Consider the following 21,385-nt stretch of genomic DNA (forward strand, 5'->3'; position numbering starts at 1 on the left):
ATGGCAGGTGATTTCGCTTTCAATAATGTACCCAACCATACAGCTGCATCATGGTGGAATGATCCAGGATTACGAAAGTTGGTCTTTTTCATGGCCATTTGTACCAGTTCAGCCATTGGAAGTGGTGTCGACGGATCTTTAATTAATGGGTTACAGATCATTCCTCAATGTGAGTGAAGGGCATCAGGTATATTTCTCAACAAAGTCTGCGGCTAATAGTTATCATAATTCTATTTCTATTGCTGACGGGATGAATAGTCAATGAGAATTTGGGTGATATATCCGATAATTACTTGGGACTGGTCATTGCTTCATTTTCGTTGGGTGCTTTGCCTGCGTTACCGATTTCAGCTTATTGCATGGATCGCTTTGGAAGACGATCGTCACTCGCTTTAGGATGTATATTAGTTATAGTTGGAGGTATCGCACAAGCTTTCACTCATGGCCCAGGTGCTTTCTTGGGATCAAGATTCATAATTGGATTTGGAATTGCTCTGACTGGAACTTCAGCTCCTACTCTATTGATGGAACTCTCTCATCCTAGAATGAGGGGTCAAGCAAGTTTACTGTATAATTGTTCATGGTATATCGGGGCAACGATAATTGGTTGGTGTACTTTCGGTACATTGTTCTGGTCTGGAAGTTGGTCATGGAGAATGCCTTGTTTATTCCAAATCTTCCCCGAAGTCATACTTCTTATAGTGTAAGTTATTATTATTCAATTTACTAAACCTGACGAAGCCTTGCAATGTTACTAATCTCGTCTCCGTTTGGCTCAGTACCCTCTTCCTTATGCCTGAATCACCTAGATGGTTGGTATCGAAAGGTCGAAACGAACAAGCTTTGAAAACTTTAGCTAAGTATCATGTCAGTGCGCAATCCATTCTACGCTAATCATAGACCTTTGACTGACGACTTTCAACTCTTCATTTAGGCCAATGGCGATGCCAACGATGCACTCGTTCAACTTGAATACAATGAAATTACAGAGGCTCTTGAAGCAGAAAAATCAAGTCAACATGGTACTTCTTACTTGACCTTTTTCAAGACAAAAGGTAATAGACATAGACTTTTGATTTGTGTGTTGGTCGGTTTCATGTGTCAATGGTCTGGAGTGAGTTCCACGGTATCTTCTGATCTTTTCATTGTTGCGAAAGAGTACTGATCAAGAAGTGTATTTTGTCACCTTGATAGAACGGTATCGTGACATATTACTTATCACCAATCTTGACTGCTGCTGGAGTGACATCATCCTCGACGCAAGCATTAATCAACGTTTGTATCAATATATGGAATTATCCTTGGGCAATAGCAGGTGCTCTTTCAGCAAATAAATTAGGTAGAAGACCTTTATTCTTCATTTCAACAGGTGGAATGTTACTTTGTTATATCATTATAACAGCTTTAGCCGCTGAATTTGAGAAAACTGCAAAACCTTCCATCGGTTATGCTCAAGTCGCTTTCTTGTTCTTCTTCTTCGGTAAGTATGACTTTGCATCTCCAACACCCCCCTAATATTCGACATTGTTTACTCCAAGACGATAGTACATCGATTCTTGGTATCTGGAATTGGGTGACGAGCTGATGAATTTGACTTTGTATCCATTTATGAAATAGCATCATACGATTTCGGATTCACAGGTCTTCAGTCGGCTTATCCTATTGAAGTTTTACCTTATTCCCTTAGAGCAAAAGGTTACTCAATCACTCAATTCTGTATTTACGTCGCATTGTGAGTGTTTTTTCCCAAGATGTACAGCTTCGACTCGATCCGTTGTGTATTACTATCCTGGTGGATAAGAGACTGACTTTGAGCTAGGTTCTTCAACCAATATGTCAATCCAATTGGACTATCAGCAATAGGGTGGAAGTATTATATTGTATATGATGTGATTTTAGTCGTTTTCCTAGTTCTTCAATTTTTTCTCTTGTGAGTGGCTCTGTCTCCTTCTTCACCCCTAGAATCTTCGAAATATCGATGCTGATGTACTTGGTACGTCGAGCAGCCCCGAGACCAAAGGAAGAACATTGGAAGAGATTAAAGAGATCTTTGACAACACTTCTCTTGAATCAGCAGAAAGAGCACAAGAGAATCTAGGTGACTTGAATGACGAAGAAGGTGAAAAGAAACAAGGCGAACACAACTTTGTTGAGAACATCCCCAGCAGAGTCTAGGCGCAAGATTTCTAAGCAGTCGGGTTTTATTTGGCTTATATGTTCAATGAGTGAATTCGCTCCTGAGTACGGAGTACGGTAGGATATGTGCGAAGGGGAAAAACAATTAAATATCTCATACAATCGGTTGTTCCGGTTCGAAAGGATCCCAGTGGGATGCAGTAGTCGATACATCATGTCATGCAATGTGTCTTTTATCTTATTGGAATGAAAGGAGAAGTGAATTATCTAATCTATACATCGATTATGCCTTACCCTGCAATCTACGCGGTGACAGCTCATGTTGTCATCTCCCAATGTCGCCGCAACATAAAACGACATGGTGGTTGTGGCTGTACTGTATTGCCATTTTTTGACTCTTGTCTACTATGCTTTCGCATTAGACCATCTCATTACCCCTTCCCAGACAGCAAGAGCAGCAGCATTAGTGGGGAATGCTCTTAACACGACAGGAACGAACCCCTATACATGTAAGTGTATCTCAGCTTCGGCTCCCGCTTCGATGAGTGCTGTACTTTCACTCACCCTGTAAAAGTTCCGTGTTCTGGCTGCGAAATTCCATCCGAATCCCTTCGTGGGGTTATAGGTCTCTCTCCACACTTGACTATATGCATCGATGACCCCTTTATACCGTGGTGCTTTTATTGGATCGACTGATGTACTGTGAGTCAGTATATCGGTGATCCTAGAGATGAAGAAGAAACGCGAAAATGAACTTACCCATTATTCGATTCTTCACGTTATCCAGCGCTACACCAAGTCCAGTATATTTAAGCAGTGTATAGCAGTAGCAGATATATTCGTTCTGACTTACGTAGTGCGGTAAACCAATACATGTTACTTGCCATTCCTCCTGCCAAAAAATTGGCCAGTTCAGTTGACATTTCCCATCTTGTCCCATCGAGAGACTTGAAGAGTCTGTTGAAGATCTCAAATCCTATATTAGTCACCATCAGCGGAGTTCGAAGAGCATGCATATCAGTACAGAAGGCGAATTCAATCTACCTCCAAACATGGCAGCAAAGCAACTTCTATAGATGAAGCTTGCACCCAGTCCTTTCCACATTCCGGTAGCTCCTTGCTGAGCCACTGTTTGTCGCACAACATCAATAGGACCAGTGAACTGTTTTGGCATATTCTCAGGCTGTACTAGCTGCATTTGAAGTTTACACTTTATCATCTCTGTCGGATGCGCTATCGCAGCGCTACAAAACGGGTCAGCTTTTACACTGCAATAGGTCATTGAGCAGACTCACTTGGTCCAACCTGCGAATAAACCTGCTACGCTGTGTCCCAACAAAGACAATCTCTGCCCCTCGCCTTTTGCAAGATCTCGCTCGGCAAAGCCATGCCGCAGTAATATATCTCGGTAGTTATGTAGACTGTGTGAGTCATGATCAGCCAATCTGGTTGATGGATCGCTGACATTATTAGACAGGTTCAACTTACCTTCCCATCAAGATCGAGTCTGTTATCCCCCATGATACAGCCGGTATGCTTGCTCCCTTATACAGCGCTCTTGGACCCTGATTGATGAGCCCGTTCAGCATGACCTTCTTGATTGCGAACGATTGGTAGACTGACCTCTTTGCTGATTGTTCTTGTGACGCATTCCCACGCTCCCAGATATGTCCCCGGAGGAGAACATTGTACTACAGGCCGAGTTGCTCGTAAGCAGCTTATGCGACTATCAATGGCATGATCCATGACTTACATCGAGTCTATGATGTTCGCATTAGCGAAGCATACTTCTGACGACTATTCAAGCTTACTTTGATCGTATCAAACGGATGGCCTGATCGACTTCATGATTAGCAATGCAACCTCGGTCTTCCGGTCAAACACCGAATTATCTCACCTACGACAAGCTGTAAAAGGTATCAGGTTGTCTGATCAGGATCATGTCAAATCTTACTCTAGACAAAAAATCTCACCTTCGTCCATCTACCCAAATATGATATCAGCTGCTGAATCTCACCACGATGGGTCCATGCTCGGCACTCACCCAGAACATAACCCGGCAGCGAAGCCGATGAAAGGTGAATGAGCAAGCCCCTTGCCCGCCTGGACCGTATCTTCTATGTCGTCTATAACATCGGGATCTGACAGTTCCTCAGGCATCTTGCCTTTTCTTCCTGTCATTGTCCCGTTCTACAAATGACAGAATGACGAAACCTGCAGATACAATTGGACCAGAATTCCGAAAAGCCCATCGATTCTATCTTTTGTTATTTTCTGTGATCGGGATCTCATTCCGAGTGTGGAGGTTTGATCACGGAAGCAAATTTGCCCTATGTTTATAGCCACGTGTTTGGGACCTTTGGTGAGCTTTGCGATCTGATGGAAAGGAATTATGGGATACTTTTTCTATTGTCCGATATTTCTCATTGTTGTTCGTCAATCAGTTACCACTGTCAAGAGCAAATCTAGTTATATACCCGTGTTCGATCTGTCTGCTCAATCTACCGCCGCTCTGGCGGATGATCTAGTTCCCAAAGATGGCGATCCCTCTTCTCAGATCCTCTTACTCAGGTCCTTTTCGCCGCCTGTTGTCTCGAAAGCAAGTCTCTCGACAATGTCGCTCAAACCATACCCTCTCTCCGGCTTTGGACCTTGATCAAGCATTGGTAGGGCAAGATCCATACAAACGAGTACGATTCGACTATCCTCTGACTTTCATGAGCATTCCGTTTGCTTCGGGTAGATTAGTACTTGCACGCAGAATCTGGGTAAGTCCTCAAACCCTTTAAAATCGATGATGATCTGTTATTGTGATTAATTTGCCGATGCTGACATGCTAAACGGATGACTTAGAATGAGAACAGACTCAACGTATTGGCAATCGAACCTTCCCTAATACCCTTCTGGCAAGTCCATATGCTATGCGATCAGAAAATGGCTGTTCAGGTACATCAGCTCAACGGTCTGGTCGAGCCATTCGCAGAATCGAGATACAACAGTGATATTGGATTAGCAATAGCAGCTGTGCCTAGAGATCATTGGGCTAGGTAAGTGTTCCCCTGACTTCTCCCGGTCGTTACTCTTCTGATAAAAAGCTGAGACGTGTTGCTTCTCAGTGGCGTATTCACACCGTGGAATATACGTAATAGTAATGATAAACTCAACCGAATATATGAGCATGCGAATCATCTCCTTCCAGATGAATCACCTTCTATCTATACGACTGCGGGCATGAAAAGTGATCCAATGATCCAAAAACAATGGGATCCGTTGACCGCTCCAAGATTCGCTTTTGGGCCTCCAGATCTACAGGGCAAAGAAGAGAAAATTATAGGTCTACAAGCTTCTGCGGGTGAAATCTATTCTGAAGCTATAGTACCGTATGGTATCGTGAGTGGTACCCTTTCTATGCCCAAGCCTTCCATAATGCATTCGTATCAGCAGAGAGGATTGGGCTGACTTTAGGATGTTGGCCCATCGTAGAAAACATTCGCTATACCTGTCTACCGTAAGTTCCTATAAATATCACCGTTCCCACTGCAGATCCGACCAGACCAGTATACTTCTCCTCGGATTCATCACCTGGACGCAAACTGACCACGTATATCTCCACTACAGGATTGATGTACAAAGTCAAATTGAGTCGGGGCGTTGGAATCATGGACGCGCAAATGCCAATAGTTGACGTTAATACATTCAAAGTGGACTGGCAAACGGGCGGTGTTCGTCCTTATGATGAGGTACTGGTGAGTGTCAAGCGATGCGAATTAGTCTGCAGGATTCTTCCTCCAAATCATACTACATGCTTGCTGACTATCGGTCTTATGCGATCTTTTTCAGGCACACACTATGGGTCATTTCCAGCGACGGATGATGGGTGATGGATCACAACATCATGAAAATATAATTAACGCCGCTTTTGATCCTCCTACAAAGATTGCCGATTTGGTGAAGACTGTTTTTGATGCAATGTGGAGCAGAGGTCCGATGACGGCTGCGATGTGGGAGAATGAGAGGATATTGCCCGAATTTGGACCCATCAAGGACGGTAATTCTCAGTCTTTATAGTGAGCAGCTCTCCTTTTTTTGGTAGCATAGTTAGACTCGAAGTTGATAGGTCTTTGTGCCCCATAGTGATTATACTTTGGCTTGTCTTCTGGACAAAAAGCGTGAACTAACAGAACCCCAATTTCCAATCAAACGAAGTTCGACTACAACTAGCTCCAACCTGTTTGCAGCACGTCCGCCTGACAGATCACGAGCCAAAACCAGGTCTACTACCGCGGGTACATCGGCATCGACACCTTCTTCAACTTCTACAGTAACGGAAGATCGAACTTCCCGATACGGTAGCTCGATGCGAACCAAACTGGACGATCATTATATCTCTCAAGCTCGTATACGAGCTGACAGGATTCGTCAGAATATGAGAGCACCTGCTCCTTCTCTCTCGACGATGATGTCACATTATCCTACTATACTTCCAGATCCTTTGAAATACTACAAACTCTTGGAGATTGAAAACCCTCCTCGAGACTACCTCAATCCGGAAAAAAGAGTTTTTATTGATGCAAAGATTGCAGAGCAATTCAGGCAACTCAGTTTCAAAAATCACCCTGATTACGGCGGCAGCGCCGAGAAGATGGTGAATTTGATAGATGCGAATGCAAATATCGAAACTTGTAAGTGCATGTTCAGTCTCTCTTTGGTATCGTCACCAATGAATCAAGCTGACATGGTGACTCCTTTTCGTAGTGGAAAAGAGGTTGAATTACTATAAGGAAGGAAGGCGTCGGAAGATTGGATAGTGGAGGAAATTTTACATTCAGGACCATCGGGTTTCTGCATTTCGCATTTCGTATTTCGCATTCCAATAGACCATAGAGCATTTAGAATACACCTCAACGGTCGATACCCTGCACAAGTTATACCCCCAGATGTTGTTGATATTATACAAATGCATCACTCATATCAACTCAGATGATCATGATATTCTAGATTTCTAATTTCAAATAATAATGCATTCTATCCAGTCTCCCAGATTTCCTCTAAAAACCTTACGAATCCAGTAGCTACTTCTCCCTCTGTCCAATTTCCAGCAGCGGCTAACCCACCGCTTTTTTGAGCCTTGACTTGTACACCTTCATATTGCCTTTTCAACCTCTGCATTTCACTCAACGTCACCCGCCTTGCCGGAAGGTGTAGTACTAGTGAACCATTCGATGGAGCTGGCGGTGAAGGTATTGGGAAAGTTGACGAGCCCGGTAATGAATTTACATGAGATAGTAATGAGGTGACGATTGTTTGAGTGGTTGCTGTGAGAGTCTGAAGTGTATTCGGTGGTGGTTTGTTCCTCTAAATTCATTTCATAACGGTTAGAAACCATCGAGCATGCATAGCACAAGAGGACCGTCCTTGACTTTTAGGAAGTAGTGAGGATGACTTACTTGCAACACAGCGGCAGGAGGAGGTCTCTTATCACCTTTAATGATTGCATCCCATATATGTTCATAGGGGGGTTCCTCATCCCACGGAATAGTGAATAGAGGCGAATCCCATCTGACCATTGAAGACGGTTCTTCAAATCTCATAATCAGGTTATCGAACCTAAGTCACATCTCGCTTTATTAATGCCGACTGGCTCAGATGTAGACGACCGAAGCAGAATAAGCGATGGAAGAGTTACTTACGTAGCTGGTTTATATGAACATTCTCCTCTTTTCTCATGCCGTTCTCTACATATATCGGGAGGAGCGACTACGTGTATCTATCAGAGATACGCATCAGCCAATGTCTCCCTGTGAGATCAGGATACACATAGTATGTGTCCGGTTTCGAGCCTAAACTTCGTATCTCACTGTAGCGACTCTGACTCTAGCTTCTCTAGCAGCGCAATACATCTGATATCTAAAGCCTTTGATGTAATTTGCCGAATCCACTATCGTGATTGTATCTGTACCCAAGGACCGACTGACATTCGAGAATAGGCTTGCCCTTGCAGGTTTCTCTAGTGCACTGGCTGAGAATCGAAAGTCTCAAGAATTAGCAAGACCAGTCTCCAGACGTTGAAGTAGTTCCAGTGAAAATGCGCGCGGGTTTAATCGCAAAACACAAATGAGCAGCTCACTATCATAGCTTGATCTCGGTACATGAGAGATGTCATCATCTACCAAAGCCACTATCAACTCAGGTCCATTGTATCCTTCGGCAGAGAGTCTTGATTCGAAGTATTCTTTTAACTGTTCAGCTCGTGTGGTCTTTCCAGAACAAGGGAAGCCAGATATCGTCACCAGAGCCATACTCCTGTATCTCCTTGCGCACTATGCCTATGTTACTGCTGTATGGGTATCCTACAAATGCAAGGTCTGTTAATTTCCAAGTACCAAGGCGAATCTATCCAAAATTCAAGAGATGTTGAACCAAAAAATGTTCCGGTTAAAATGGAATTCGCCGCTGAGGTCATTCATGCAAAATCACCCTTCTTGAGTCAAGATCTCTTTTTTTGATTCGCTATATCTCAATCATTCTCAAGCATACTTTTCATTTATCGAAGTAGACCGCCGTCTTGGTCTTCTCAGTCATCGGAAAAGGGATAGAACAAGTCCAGCTTGGTAATCACCTGTCGACGCCCTCCGCTGCTGTGCACCGGCACGATGCCTTACAACAATAATGGTAACGAAAAACCACCTCTTCGTCAGGCTTTAGATCCTATCTCATCTCCTTACATGTCATCAATCAACGGGACTTTGTCAATAGCGAAAGAAGTATTGATGGGCTCGTTCCAATCTGAACATCGCAGATCAGAAAGTACTAGAATCCTATCTGATCGTAAGTATTAGTCTACACACACAGCAGTTGAATGTATAGTACAACTCGATTGGCTGTGGGAACTAACGTTGATATGACAGTTGCACCATCACTCATGCAACCTCGATTCTTGAACGCTGCTAATACATATGGACCATCAAGATCACTTGGTAAACCGCCCAGTAGACCAAATTCATTACTTCGATTACCCACTTCCCTTCCACAAGGTTTATCGAATATTGGTACTCAACAAACTTCCTCTTCTTTAGCTATCCTAGAGGCTGTCGATCGGCTATCTTCGCTGTCGCTGGATAATACAGGTTCTGGAAGCCAAGAAGAAATTCCAAGTCTGATAAAGGGTTTCAAAGCTACCATACCTTCGTCGGAATTAGCAAAGCAACGTAGAAGATTGATTAGAGGCGGATTGGTTGATCAAGATATGGGATCGGAGAAACTGGGTTTGAAGAGATTGGGAGATAGGGCTCGAGGACTTCTGACAGAAAGAGGAGAAGAGGAGGATGACGTATCTGAATTAGGCGTCGGGAAGAAAGCTAAGAGAAGGAAGAGACAGAGGGAAAGTAGAAGGATAAGTGAAGGTAGACATTTAGAAGGGAAATTAAATTTGGAAGATTTGGTTCAACAAGCAGATGAGATACAACAGGATAAGGAGAATCTTCACGTCAGACAGGTATGCGATGTCACCTGCAGATATAGTATGACATGTCGATGGCGTCTACTGATTACAAGTGACCATTGAACAGTCCCTCATCCACGCGGAAATACTGGAAGTCGCAGCGAAAATCGATGTTTTGGAAGATATACGTCGGCGGCTGGAAACTTCCCTGTTACACCTGCAAGAAGAAGATTTGGAATTAGATGATGAGTTGGAAGGTGTTCAAGAGCTGATGGCTTCCCCAGCTATCAAGTCTGCAGCTGGCACCAGAGCTTTACCATCATCTACAGCCGCAGCTGTCAGTAAGAAAAGCTCAAGAAGGAGGAAAGGTCCTGCGTTCTTACCTTCAGAACATGATGATTTACCTTCTGGAGTTGCCTTTATGGTGAGATTGATCCATTTTAGGGGACATTGCGAGATCACGCTAACGTGAATTTCTATTATTGTAGACCTTGAATGGACATGCTGCACCTATAACTGCCTTAGATTTCAACGAACCATATGGAATGCTCGTGACAGCAGGTCAAGATGATATAGTTAAAGTATGGGATTTATGCGATGGAGAAGAAATGGGACAACTCAGGGGTCACACAGGTCTTGTGAAAGCTCTTCAAGTGGAGGACACTTTATGTTTGACTGGAGGCGCAGACGGTACAGTGAGATTATGGGACTTGAGGATGGTAGAAGACTACGAAGAAAGGCTACAGTCACAGCTTGAGGAGCTGGCCAGACAAGATCCATTGGAAAGGATAGCAGGTCAAAGAGCTGCTGCTGAAGAAGGTAGAGAGGAAGAAGAATTTGAATGGGAAGAAGGTCCCAGTGGTATTACACAAGCTAGTCAAATCGAGATCAGCAGCCCTTGCGTGCGAACTTTGGAAGGACATAGCAAGAGTGTGACAGCATTATACTACGAGGACGGCTGTTTGGTGAGTCCTAATCCCCCTGGTCTACTCCAGAACTGTTTATACTGATCGACCAAATGATCAAGGTCACCGGATCATCGGACAAGACCATTAGACAGTGGGATGTCGCCACTGGACAATGTATTTTAACGATGGATATATTATGGGCAATCTCAAATCCACCTCCTGCACCTGTAGCGGCCCCAGCTCCGCCTCCTAGACTCAAGCATCGATCATCGACCTCCTTTGGCTCAATACACTACGACGATATTCTTCCTTCACCTGGAGCTTCTTTTGCCGGCATGTCGGGTTCAAGCTTGCTGAGTGCAGTCGCGGGAAACCACTTCGCAATTCCAACACCACCATACGCAGATGGCTCATGGGAGATGTATCAAGATTTCGTGGGTGGAGTCCAGTTCTGGGGTTATGCTTTGGCCAGTGGAAGTGGAGACGGTGGAGTCCGAATGTGGGATAGTGAGTGAATCTTCATCGGAGCCCAAAACAGACAACGTATCACATTCATGACTAACGTTGATGCCCTGTGTTATAGTGAGAACCGGTCAAGCCCATAGAACTCTAGTTGGACATACATCACCTGTGACATGTCTTCAATTCGATGAACTCAACATCGTTACGGGCAGTTTAGATAAAACCATTCGAGTAAGTTTGCCTCCACTTCTGCTGTCTTCAAATATCATCAGGTTTATCTAACGATTCGGTAGATATGGGACTTACGAATGGGACAAGCTGCCGAAGTCCACAAATTTGAATATCCAGTCACAGCTCTTCAATTCGATAGTAGAAAAGTCGTGGCATGTACAGGAGAAAATGGAGTCGAAGTGTATAATAGAACGACACATCAACATTCAAGATTGATTACCAATGGACATATCAAGCCTGCTGAAAAGATGAGATTCATAGATAAATACCTGGTTTCAGGTGGTAGAGATGGTTCTGCGAAAGTCTGGGCCATGTAAATGTATCAAAAAGACTCGGATGGACGGAGCTGAAGACTGAATGTGGGCGACTTGTGTATAGTACGAATAGTGAATCAAAGTCATATGATGCTCAGAAAACCATGCATCGTTGTGCTGTTCACTACTTTCTCTGACTGTCATTCCGTTCAGCGGCCTCATCTCTGTACAAACTACTGTCTATGTACATACTGTCCTCACTCGCAAATTGGGCGTCTTTGTCAATGGAATGGAAGACAATCAGGTCTTCAGAGACCATTGCAAAGCTTGGAGACACCAGGATCTCAGCTTGAGTATTGCCATATCATTATTTTCCGTGACCATAACCATCTGGAATACTCTGGCCGCTGTCTTTCTCAATCTCTTGGAGCTCTTTAGTATCTACGACCGGTCTCTGCATCATGACCTCCAATCTCCTTCGACCCCCATTAGACCAATCGTGATCAGTCATACTACCCACCCACATATCTTGAGACTTGCCCTGAGCTTTCTCTTTGACCCTCTTGAAAGATGGGACTAGACCATTGAAATTCCTACATATTCCTTCTTGTTGAAAACCAAACCGCCCAGCTGATTTGATTGATGCAGTATTATGAGTAACTGCATCGTATTGTACTCTTATTAGATGAAGTGCCTCGAATAGGTACCTTAGGGTCAAATACATTGCGTGAGTATTTATGTGTGTTTTTTGATATTTGGGCAAGATGTTTATTATTCCAAATAATGCGTGCTAAATAGAGTGAACATGCCAAAACCATATCATCAACGGATATCAGCCCTTCGATCAGTAGCAGACAGCATATACCTCAAAACCCCTATCTGCTGGGCGAGGTGAATAAGGCTAAAAAACGAATTGTTCTTACCATAAAATCTTTATTCACTTCAATCAAAGCGTAAACACCTGCAAACCCATCTTCACCTGCTTGTTCCACTTGTATGTCAATCACAGCTAGCAATAAACATGCGGGATCAAGTCTATAGCTTTCGATATCTTCCAGAGCTGTCTTTCGTGAGTAAGGACCTAATTCACCGAAATGTGTCCATGATTCAGGTGGTAAACTCAAGAAGCCTTTGAGGTGTTTTGAAGGCTGCCAAGATCGTCAAGAAATCATCAGCCCTTTTCAGTTAAACAATTCCCCACCGGACCATTGATCGAAGAGCCTCATGGATTCTCAAAGAGGTATGGGAAGAGAGAGACAACTCACGATGAGAGGTTCTAGTCTCACATACTTAGAACTCAAGCACTGGAACGGGAAGATAAAGTTGATATCGTACAAATGCATTGGAACATGTTCCTTGAGCGATTGAGGAGTCGGATCGAAGTCATATAGGTTTAAGACTTTCTGCTCGTCCTCCGCCTCGGCAGTTCTTTTTGTTCCTTGGGATGCTGAGTTGCTGCCAAGTGGCAAATGAGCAACGTGCTTTGTGCGGTTTTCTGTTTGTATTGTCATCGAAAAGGCAATAAGGCGAGCGTCAATTGAATCTCTATTACTCAACAGATGGAATTCACATACAGGTATTTATACAGGTTGACCAGTGGGGAAAGTGTACAGGCTGCAGAACCATGCTTGCTATGTAGAAGGCAAGTTCTCAACCGAGGTCCGAGGGATCCAGTGCAGGTGAAAGGACTTCAAGACGTCGCTTTCATGACTAAGCGAGTCTATATCCAGACCCAACGTCTTCGTTAACAGAAGCAAAAGGATGGTCTTTACACATTAGTCATTCGCTCGTATCGTCCTGGTCACTGGTCTCTGGTCGCTTTGCTTAGCAACCAGCTTTCTTACTACGACGAGGATGTTGGTGTGGTTTGAAAGAACCTCGTCAACTTTTTTCCCCTTGCGCACTCAGTAAGCTCACGGCCTCCTCATCCAAAGGTACATTCCTTGCACGAAGCAATAACATTCCAACACCTTAAAACCCAGACCCAGAACGTGAAGTCGGCCCAAGATTAGCTACATGATTATCTATACTCGCCGCCACGGGTGATATGCCATTGCCACATAAACATCCACCTCCTGCCATGCAAACTAATTTGATTCCGTCACTTTCCATCTTTTGAGATGCCCAATTCATTCACATATTCATTCATATTTTCCTTCCTTTATCGTTATCCTTTCCCACATTGTCCAAGCAGTGATCTACGAGCTCACTCCCATCATGTCCAAAGCTTCGGATCGTATCTCACTTTGAGGAAATGACTGAATAATAATATCACTCTCAAGCGCGAATGTCAACAAAGTGCACACCTCCGAGAAATCCAAAGTGATAAACAGCTGAATTGACTTTATCCTTCCTCACGTTTAACCCATCTTGAAACTGCGACTCTTCACTCTTCGGATCGACTAATTACTCGAATCGACATCAACTCTCAATGGGGTCAGCCTCGTCCACGATGAGCGCTAGCCCCGCAATCGATCAATCATCTCCCCCGACTACCGATAATATACCTGACCCCTCTGTCACTGCTCCTTCAACGACCAATGCGGTCCCTGGATCTTCTTCATCGTCAAGCAATAACGATTCTCACTCCGATCATCAAAGCCTCAAGACGATCACTCCATCATATGCGACTATACCCAGCAAGAAGTCTATACCGTCTCAACTTTTAGTACCGGCTTATCACACCTCAGCGTCAACAAGTACTTCCGCTCCATTGTCTGGTTCAAGCGCCATGTCTGCCTTACTTCCCAAACCGACTCTCGTCCCCATCAAGCCACCGAACCCAGGCTCAAGCTCATATCTAAAAAGTACCAACGTGGAGGACAAGGAAGAAGGAGAAATCAGCGAAGACGAGATAGTTCAAATAGATGCCATACCAATTAGAGCGGTCCCCAAGCCCTCATTTCCCCCAGCATCAGTGCCCCCACGTCGACTACCGCCTCCGCCTCGACCTGCCCCGTATCTGGCTGACAATGCCTTGACGAAGAACCAAAGAAAGAAACGGGATCGAAGATTGAAGGCAGAAATGAATTCTCAACAATACCAGAAAAATCACCAACATCGTCCGCCATTACCTGTTCAGAGACCACGCTCGCCCATTCCTTCTAACACTCCCACTGGACCCAGATCATTGAGACCAATAGAGGAGTGCGGTAAAGGAAGAGAAAGGGAAGAAGAAGCAGAAGTTTCTTTGGAATTAAATGAACCAGTTGCTCCAGCTGCTTCAGGTGAGTTTCTGCCTACTGCCGTTGAGCTTGTGCTAATATGGCGGCTATTTCTTTCTAGATATATCCCCTGATGAGGCCAGCCAATATATGGAGATAATCCGAAACCTCATTTTCGAAGGCGTATCTCCAGAGCTATTGGTTCAACGCGGTGCTACTGCAAAATATGTTATGGCTGTTTGCGAAGAGATAGTGGAAGGAACAAATAAACGTAAAGCTCTTTGGCTAGAAACGAGGGAATTACCTAGAGCAAGTAGTGAAACTGACTCGAATGCCCCACTTGTCCGACCCGAAGACAAATCTCCTAGTCCAGACGTGGAGATAACAGTCAAAAATGGTGTCACAACTGAAGTGGAAAGATTAAAGAGTAACGGATCGGAAAGTTCAGTTGAACATGCACGAGTAGAAAGAATGAGTGCACCTACCGATCGGCACCCTCCTCATAGTCTGATCTCACAGGCTACAGTATCCTCAACAGCTGCTCAACCCGTCAGAATTGAAACTTACAAACCTAGTCAATCATCCCGACTTCCTATGAATCAAGGGAATATTCCACCACATGCGCCTTTTCATCATCTCCAACAATTTGGTGAATCAAGCAAATCCTCACACCATCTTACTCCAGCATCTTTAGGTGCACCCGCTCAATCGTCACGACAGAAAGGAAAGAGACAAATGGACTATGGCCGGGATATTGGGTTAAACCCCATATCCAATGTGCTCCTTAACTACGATGATGGCCTGGAAGAAGGACATCCTTCGAATCGGTCGTCCCGATTAACCTTGTCGGAAAGGTTGGAATCCTCCAACCGTTTCGCTGTACTTCAGGCCCCCATATCAACGCCTCCTTTCTCCCCTCCCCTTTCTCAAGCTTCTCTGCCTCCACCTGAGCCTACTGCTCCTCCGCCACCTGCTCCACCTTCTGTCTCATCCGAGGCGGATTTGCAAAACCAGCTTCTCGAAAGTCGGAGGAAAGCATTAGAAAGTATGCGACGTCGAAGAGCTGCAGCACCCAAACTGGCCAACACAATATTAGACACAACAGTCGAAGTGCAGTCAACATCTGAATCAGTTACAAACGATGAAGAGGCTGATTTGCAAAAGTCTATCGATGCGCAGATGGCAGACATTGAGAAAGCAGTTCTTGAAGCTGCGGCCGCTGTTCAAGGAAAGGTAGAAGATCAGGAAGAAGCAGAGGAAGAGATGGACATCGATGATCCTGAAGAAGGAGAAATTATTCCTTCTTCAACGCTTGCCTCCACTCTGGACCCTCCGTCCACCCTTCCCGTCTGGCCGATATCATTACCCATTCGACCACCCCGAGGTGTGAAGCGACTTCATGCTGAAGATATGATGGATAACCGAAGTACATCTGCACCAGCGCGCATACTGCCACCAGCTAAGAGAAGACCTTTTGGAGCTGCACAACGTATTCAGCGGCTTATGATCAATATAGACGATTCGGATTCCGACTCTTCCGATGACGACCGGGAAGAGTACAATGCAGTGTTCACGCCGAACACTGAGGGTGATATCATCGAAAGGCAAAGACTACTAGAAGAGAAGGAAGCGAGTATACAGAAACTGAAAGATCAGATAGCTGCCAGAATGGCAGCCAGACTCAAAAAACCCGAAACTATTATTGGGAGCGTAACTCCCATGAACAAGACGGCGAGTCAAGGTGTCGCCGAAGTAGCCAGTCGAGCAATCGGGACATCTGGATATGGCGAAGAATGTAAGTGACACCTTGTCCGTATCTGTGCTTATCACTGATCACAATCATTACGGTGTAGCACCCATGACTGCTGATATTCGACAACTTAAAAAGGAACTAGTCCAGGCTGAAGCTGAAGCCGAAGCGATGGAAGTAGATCCTGTACCAGGTGCGTAATGAGCTGATCCTTTTTCTTCTCCTTGATACTGATATGGTGATTTCAGATGTCATAGAGATTACTGAGGGTTGGTGATGAAGACTAACCTCGGTGAACGTACTGACTCGAATTTTCGCTAGCACGGTCACCCATGGAGAAAACTCAAGGTAGGTCCGATCTCGAGATGTTCTCGCTTACATCGATCAGAAATCGAAGACGATACGGTGGATCATCACGAGCTCGAGGTACGAGCTAGCACATCAGCATGATAGGAGTGTAATGAGACCTCACTAAGTACATTCGATGTAGCATCGCCCTCGATCGCTATCGCCCTCCGTCATACGACATAGTAGACCTTCTGCCGAGTCATCTAACCAAGGCTCAGTGACTGTGCGTGGAGAGGGATTCAACGGAGGTCCAAACTAAATTTTGACGTAGCATTTTACCAACTACCAGCCATTGTTGAATCGGTATCCTCAATTAAACAGTAAAACCATCGATTCTGATCTTCCACCTTCCGTTCAAGTAGACGATGTACCTCAAATAAGTCCAAATTCCGAGCAGCGGGATCCAGACTTCGTAGATCGACCACTGTTAAGTTCGATTGTACTAACCCGTATGCTAAAGGCAAATCCTCATTTGACAGCTTGTCAAGCAGAGATGGGAGGCGGTCAATGTGCGGATAGGAGCTGTCAAGATCTACATCTGGGAAGAGGGATAATACCTACTGGCAAGTAGTTCTGCTCCAGCATATCTATCACTGGGAAGCAGAAATAGAGACAGATAAAACGGGAAGCTGATTTTTGCTGTAGACGAGGATTTGGTTGAATATATCGCTCAAAAGATGACTATCGGACAAGACAAGAGTGAAGCTATCAAAGTCGCTCTTTTCAAGGCTAAGAAAGAAGTTGCATATCCAGAGGTAAACCTGGAGTCTGATCAAGGGTTATCAGCATTGATGGTGAAAGTCCATCAATTGATCAAACAATGAGTCCAGCAATTGGACTTACGTTATGCCAAGTATCATCATCTTCTTCCCCTCTTCGGTTCTTTGAAGTCTTCTTTTTTGTCTATCTTGTTCTTTTCATCGACCGTTCCTATATTAAGTTGAGATTGACTCGATGTCGTCAAGGCTTCTCAAGTCATCATCGGCAACCGCTGCCTGATAAACGCGGTCAATCGACAAAACTGTTTATAGTCATCATAGTTTCATCATCATGCACTCTAATGTCTTACGGGAAGGGGAACTATCCACTGTATCGCATCCGAGGCAGTACTAAGGATTATGTATCAGCAAGCATGCATATCTCATATGGTCAATCAAATGATGTTGTTTTTTGTGTGTGGAAATGAACCGCCGGTCTATTGCGCACGGACGTCTATTGTGGGTGTTTAGCGCGTGTTTGACTTGGAAGAATTGAGCAATCACCCAAAATTGAAGCAGGTCATTCCAATTGCAATCGTTACTGAACGATCTTTTCACCACAAATGGACTTGAGTCACCTTGTATCACCTTTGAGATACTGGCTATCAATGCTTTAATCTGCTATCCCTCGATCTTGGGTACTCGTCACTTCGGTCTGGTGTTGCCCGTTCCCTTTTAGGTCGGTGGTGGATTGGGTGATAGGGAGTAAATGTTTTTGATCAAATTCTTGTCAACGAGGCCATTCAGTATGATCTTGGAACTTTTCTTCTTGATCCTATTCTTACTTGTCGAACCACCGAACACAATAGGAGACTGCGATTGTCATTGTTCATGTGGAAGAAAACACCATTTACCCTCGACTTACCATGGTACAAGTTCGACCGAGGAGATCAAGTTGAATGATGAAGCTGTGACGCAAAAGCATAATCAGAATGAAGATGGACCTATCTATGTTGGCGGTGACGGTGACTGGAATGAGGTGAGTGATACCCTCTTGCCCAGGACTTTGCAATGGGAAGTATATTACAGTCGTGATATCACATTACAGCATAGTGGTTAAGAGAGGTAGAGTGACTGATGTGTGAGCTGACCGACGAACGTGCTCTTTTTCATGACAATGTAGGAAAGTCCCTCTAACCCAATCGAAAGCTATACATCGAAAACACATTACGATGATAATGGAAGCAAGAAAGATTATTCAGGTCGACCTACACCACCTCATCTGGTAGATCGTGCGGTCTCGGGTCCGGATGTAAGTTGATATCCTTTATCCTTTATTCAAACTATATCGATCGAGTCAAATCCGCTCGCTCTTAGATCTTTTGGCCAGTAAAGGAGATGTTCAAAGCTGATACACCCCTTTCACGTCCACTGTACCTTTGATTTCGGTTTCGATTGTAGTGGCAATTAGCTCATGGAAATAAGAAGATCAAAAATGATTTTTGGTGTGGACCATGTCATAAGAGATTTGTTGATTTATTGGCTTTGCAACAAGTGAGTATCATGCGCTTCAATAAATACCTTCAGTTGTGGCTTCAGGAGAGGCTAATCTTTTATTGCAGCACACCTTCGCCGTCCACACTACCGGAGCTAAATCCGGTATGTCTTCGTCCACGCAAGAACATCGTGCACCCAGTAACATATCAGTATCTCCAGAAGTAAGCTTTGAATTGTCTTGGAGTATCAAGTAATAATGTACGTTATCTGATAACTCTTTCGACTTGCAGACCGATAAACCTGTACCAATCTGCGAAGTATGTTCTGAGGAAGTTCCAAATGCCTATTCTCTTCGAACCGTGAGCTACTTTGTTCAGAATGGAGATTCGAGCTGACATTAGATATGTTCGTCAGCACAAAACCCTCAATCACCCATGGTCAGTATTCTGCGCTGATTGTCTGTTGACGTTCAATCACGCTCAAGATGCGGCGGACGTAAGTCTACTCAGCATTCAGTTTATGCTTGACGTTATAGGTCGTTGATGCCAGTTGAAATCTTTTCAGCATTATCAATTGATCCATGGTGCTGAATCGAAGAAATTCGGTCGTATTCAAAGTATGTTAGACACTATCAAAGGACCCATCAAGTCCACCCTGCCTACGTCACATGAACAACTCTCATCATCTTCGCTATCATCTTCATCAATTTCATACACGTCCGATTCATCAAGATCTGCGTCGAACCTCTTCAGCCGACAAAGTGAAATACATCTCCAGAAAACTTTTCCTAGTCATACAGTTGGAACGTATTATGAATGCGAAGAATGTCATATGGTATTCACAGATAAAATTGAATTTGAAGCTGTAAGCCAAATCCCTGGTGAACTCCCCTCAATCAACTAGTACCGGTGCTGATCCTTGTAATACCTGTTTTATAGCATAACTCAATCCCCTTGGTTCACGGTGGGCGTATATACCAATCTGAAGACTTTCCTCCACTTGGTGTATCAACCTCGCCTCTGATCTCATCTTCATCAGCAGACAGCTCTACTGCAAATTCATCTAGTGAAGAAGTTACAGCTTGGGGTATGCCAAGCTACACTATGAATGAAACAGATTTCCCGCAGCTGAATGACGGAGAGGGTTGTAGACCTCAAGCTAGACTTTCACCTGAGCCTCAAGCTGACTCTAGCGCAAGTGAAGAAGGACTGATGATGACCGATGTCAAGATTGGAAAGGTTCGGATCGTCAAGGAGAAGAGGGGAGTCCATCAAGAAATTGAAAATATGATTGGATCAAATAGCTTAGTGGAATCAGATGAATTGGAAGAACATCTGATTATCGACGATGACGATGAGGAAACTTATGACCGAAAGGATAGTAATGACACGACTATGTCGGATTCCACATTCGAAACGATCACGTCAGCTCAACAAGCAAAAACTCCAAACGAATGCATAATCATGAAAACTCAGGTAGACAATACCGACGAGGTCAAAGGCACAGAAGAAGCCATCGAGTCCTCTTCAATCTTGTCTGGGACAGACATCAATACCGATCGAACGATACCTTCACTCCAAACCATCTCACCAAAACCTATCATACAATCTATTCCTTCTCACGTCAAATTGACTCCTTACGCTCGTGCTGCACTTGCCTCGAGATCACAGATCGAGATATATCCTCCTCCCAATGACTTGTACGATGAAAGTAAGGCAGAGGTAGAGCGCCAGAACAACGAAAAAGAAGAAATACAACCTACTGTTATAGGAGGTATTGAATGTCAAATACCATCATTCTTCTTCCACCCTTCACCTTCAAAGAAAAAGGGAGTAGTCAACACACATACTTCTACACCGCTTACGTTGAAAAGTGATAATGTAAAAGGCAAAGAGGAAGAAGATCAATGGTTAGCTTCACAAGAAGTATATGAAATCACTGTTTCACAAAGACGACAGACTTTCTCTTTGGATCTGGGTGCTCCATCAAATGGGAATAGACCTATACCTAAATACAAACAACAGCAACAACAGCAGCGACAGCAAGCTTCCGAAAATGGTAAAAAGAACAAAAGCAAACGGAAACCGAAAGAAAAGGAAACTTATTTATCTCCTTCTCAAAGAGATGCATATGGTTCCAAAGATAGGAAACAGGATAAACAGTCTCCTCAACCTGCTCTACAGCCTCTTTTTGAAAGTGAATGGAGTACTCTATCTACCTCAAGTCATTATCCGACCGGAGGTAGAGGTGGTAGAATCGTCAAAGAACATCCTTGGGATCGAAGTAGTATGGAGGCTGAAGAGAGAAATAGATTGGTCCAAGCTGGGACTGAATCAACTGAAGATCTTTACGGAGGTTGGTAGAATTTGTCAAATAAGTCAAATAAGACGATTGGTAATGTGTATATCACAAAGCGAGGCGGATGTGTATCTAAGTGAACAATTCGGGATGGAAAGGGAAGAACGAAGACAGGTCGTATGCTGAAGAAAACATATT

At 44.2% G+C, this 21,385-nt stretch overlaps 8 protein-coding genes across 8 annotated transcripts; 5 read left to right on the top strand and 3 right to left on the bottom strand.

The window, feature by feature from the left end:
• Positions 1-2,175, top strand: IL334_000575 (uncharacterized protein; the record flags this gene model as incomplete). Its single annotated transcript, XM_062932341.1, has 8 exons — positions 1-169; positions 259-703; positions 780-867; positions 935-1,114; positions 1,195-1,480; positions 1,618-1,732; positions 1,820-1,930; positions 2,007-2,175. 8 exons carry the CDS (start codon positions 1-3, stop codon positions 2,173-2,175), a joined length of 1,563 nt encoding a protein of 520 aa, XP_062788392.1.
• A 366-nt stretch (positions 2,176-2,541) lies between these two features.
• Positions 2,542-4,317, bottom strand: IL334_000576 (uncharacterized protein; the record flags this gene model as incomplete). Its single annotated transcript, XM_062932342.1, has 13 exons — positions 2,542-2,637; positions 2,701-2,828; positions 2,896-2,925; positions 2,990-3,112; positions 3,181-3,380; positions 3,432-3,557; positions 3,625-3,701; positions 3,760-3,827; positions 3,890-3,896; positions 3,948-3,970; positions 4,034-4,043; positions 4,110-4,119; positions 4,181-4,317. The coding sequence occupies 13 exons, from the start codon at positions 4,315-4,317 to the stop codon at positions 2,542-2,544; spliced, it is 1,035 nt and encodes a 344-aa protein (XP_062788393.1).
• A 356-nt stretch (positions 4,318-4,673) lies between these two features.
• On the top strand, positions 4,674-6,944 carry IL334_000577 (uncharacterized protein; the record flags this gene model as incomplete). Its single annotated transcript, XM_062932343.1, has 8 exons — positions 4,674-4,904; positions 4,990-5,183; positions 5,253-5,526; positions 5,620-5,644; positions 5,755-5,882; positions 5,977-6,203; positions 6,271-6,818; positions 6,892-6,944. 8 exons carry the CDS (start codon positions 4,674-4,676, stop codon positions 6,942-6,944), a joined length of 1,680 nt encoding a protein of 559 aa, XP_062788394.1.
• Positions 6,945-7,161: 217 nt separating this feature from the next.
• IL334_000578 (uncharacterized protein) lies at positions 7,162-8,435 on the bottom strand (the record flags this gene model as incomplete). Its single annotated transcript, XM_062932344.1, has 5 exons — positions 7,162-7,491; positions 7,584-7,743; positions 7,827-7,903; positions 7,995-8,155; positions 8,264-8,435. 5 exons carry the CDS (start codon positions 8,433-8,435, stop codon positions 7,162-7,164), a joined length of 900 nt encoding a protein of 299 aa, XP_062788395.1.
• A 354-nt stretch (positions 8,436-8,789) lies between these two features.
• On the top strand, positions 8,790-11,495 carry IL334_000579 (mitochondrial division protein 1; the record flags this gene model as incomplete). The annotated part of the gene is made up of 7 exons (XM_062932345.1): positions 8,790-8,964; positions 9,045-9,631; positions 9,705-10,001; positions 10,066-10,542; positions 10,605-10,992; positions 11,069-11,178; positions 11,241-11,495. The coding sequence occupies 7 exons, from the start codon at positions 8,790-8,792 to the stop codon at positions 11,493-11,495; spliced, it is 2,289 nt and encodes a 762-aa protein (XP_062788396.1).
• A 304-nt stretch (positions 11,496-11,799) lies between these two features.
• Positions 11,800-12,943, bottom strand: IL334_000580 (uncharacterized protein; the record flags this gene model as incomplete). The annotated part of the gene is made up of 3 exons (XM_062932346.1): positions 11,800-12,222; positions 12,356-12,580; positions 12,698-12,943. The coding sequence occupies 3 exons, from the start codon at positions 12,941-12,943 to the stop codon at positions 11,800-11,802; spliced, it is 894 nt and encodes a 297-aa protein (XP_062788397.1).
• Positions 12,944-13,863: 920 nt separating this feature from the next.
• On the top strand, positions 13,864-17,518 carry IL334_000581 (uncharacterized protein; the record flags this gene model as incomplete). Its single annotated transcript, XM_062932347.1, has 7 exons — positions 13,864-14,659; positions 14,718-16,391; positions 16,450-16,539; positions 16,735-16,772; positions 16,837-16,917; positions 16,966-17,257; positions 17,340-17,518. The coding sequence occupies 7 exons, from the start codon at positions 13,864-13,866 to the stop codon at positions 17,516-17,518; spliced, it is 3,150 nt and encodes a 1,049-aa protein (XP_062788398.1).
• Positions 17,519-18,200: 682 nt separating this feature from the next.
• IL334_000582 (uncharacterized protein) lies at positions 18,201-21,252 on the top strand (the record flags this gene model as incomplete). The annotated part of the gene is made up of 8 exons (XM_062932348.1): positions 18,201-18,431; positions 18,576-18,704; positions 18,854-18,946; positions 19,015-19,110; positions 19,180-19,248; positions 19,304-19,384; positions 19,454-19,753; positions 19,828-21,252. The coding sequence occupies 8 exons, from the start codon at positions 18,201-18,203 to the stop codon at positions 21,250-21,252; spliced, it is 2,424 nt and encodes an 807-aa protein (XP_062788399.1).
• Between the last annotated feature and the right edge of the window lie 133 nt (positions 21,253-21,385).

Source organism: Kwoniella shivajii, chromosome 1, assembly GCF_035658355.1.
Source record: "Kwoniella shivajii chromosome 1, complete sequence".
In the NCBI taxonomy this organism is placed as follows: Eukaryota; Fungi; Basidiomycota; class Tremellomycetes; order Tremellales; family Cryptococcaceae; genus Kwoniella; species Kwoniella shivajii.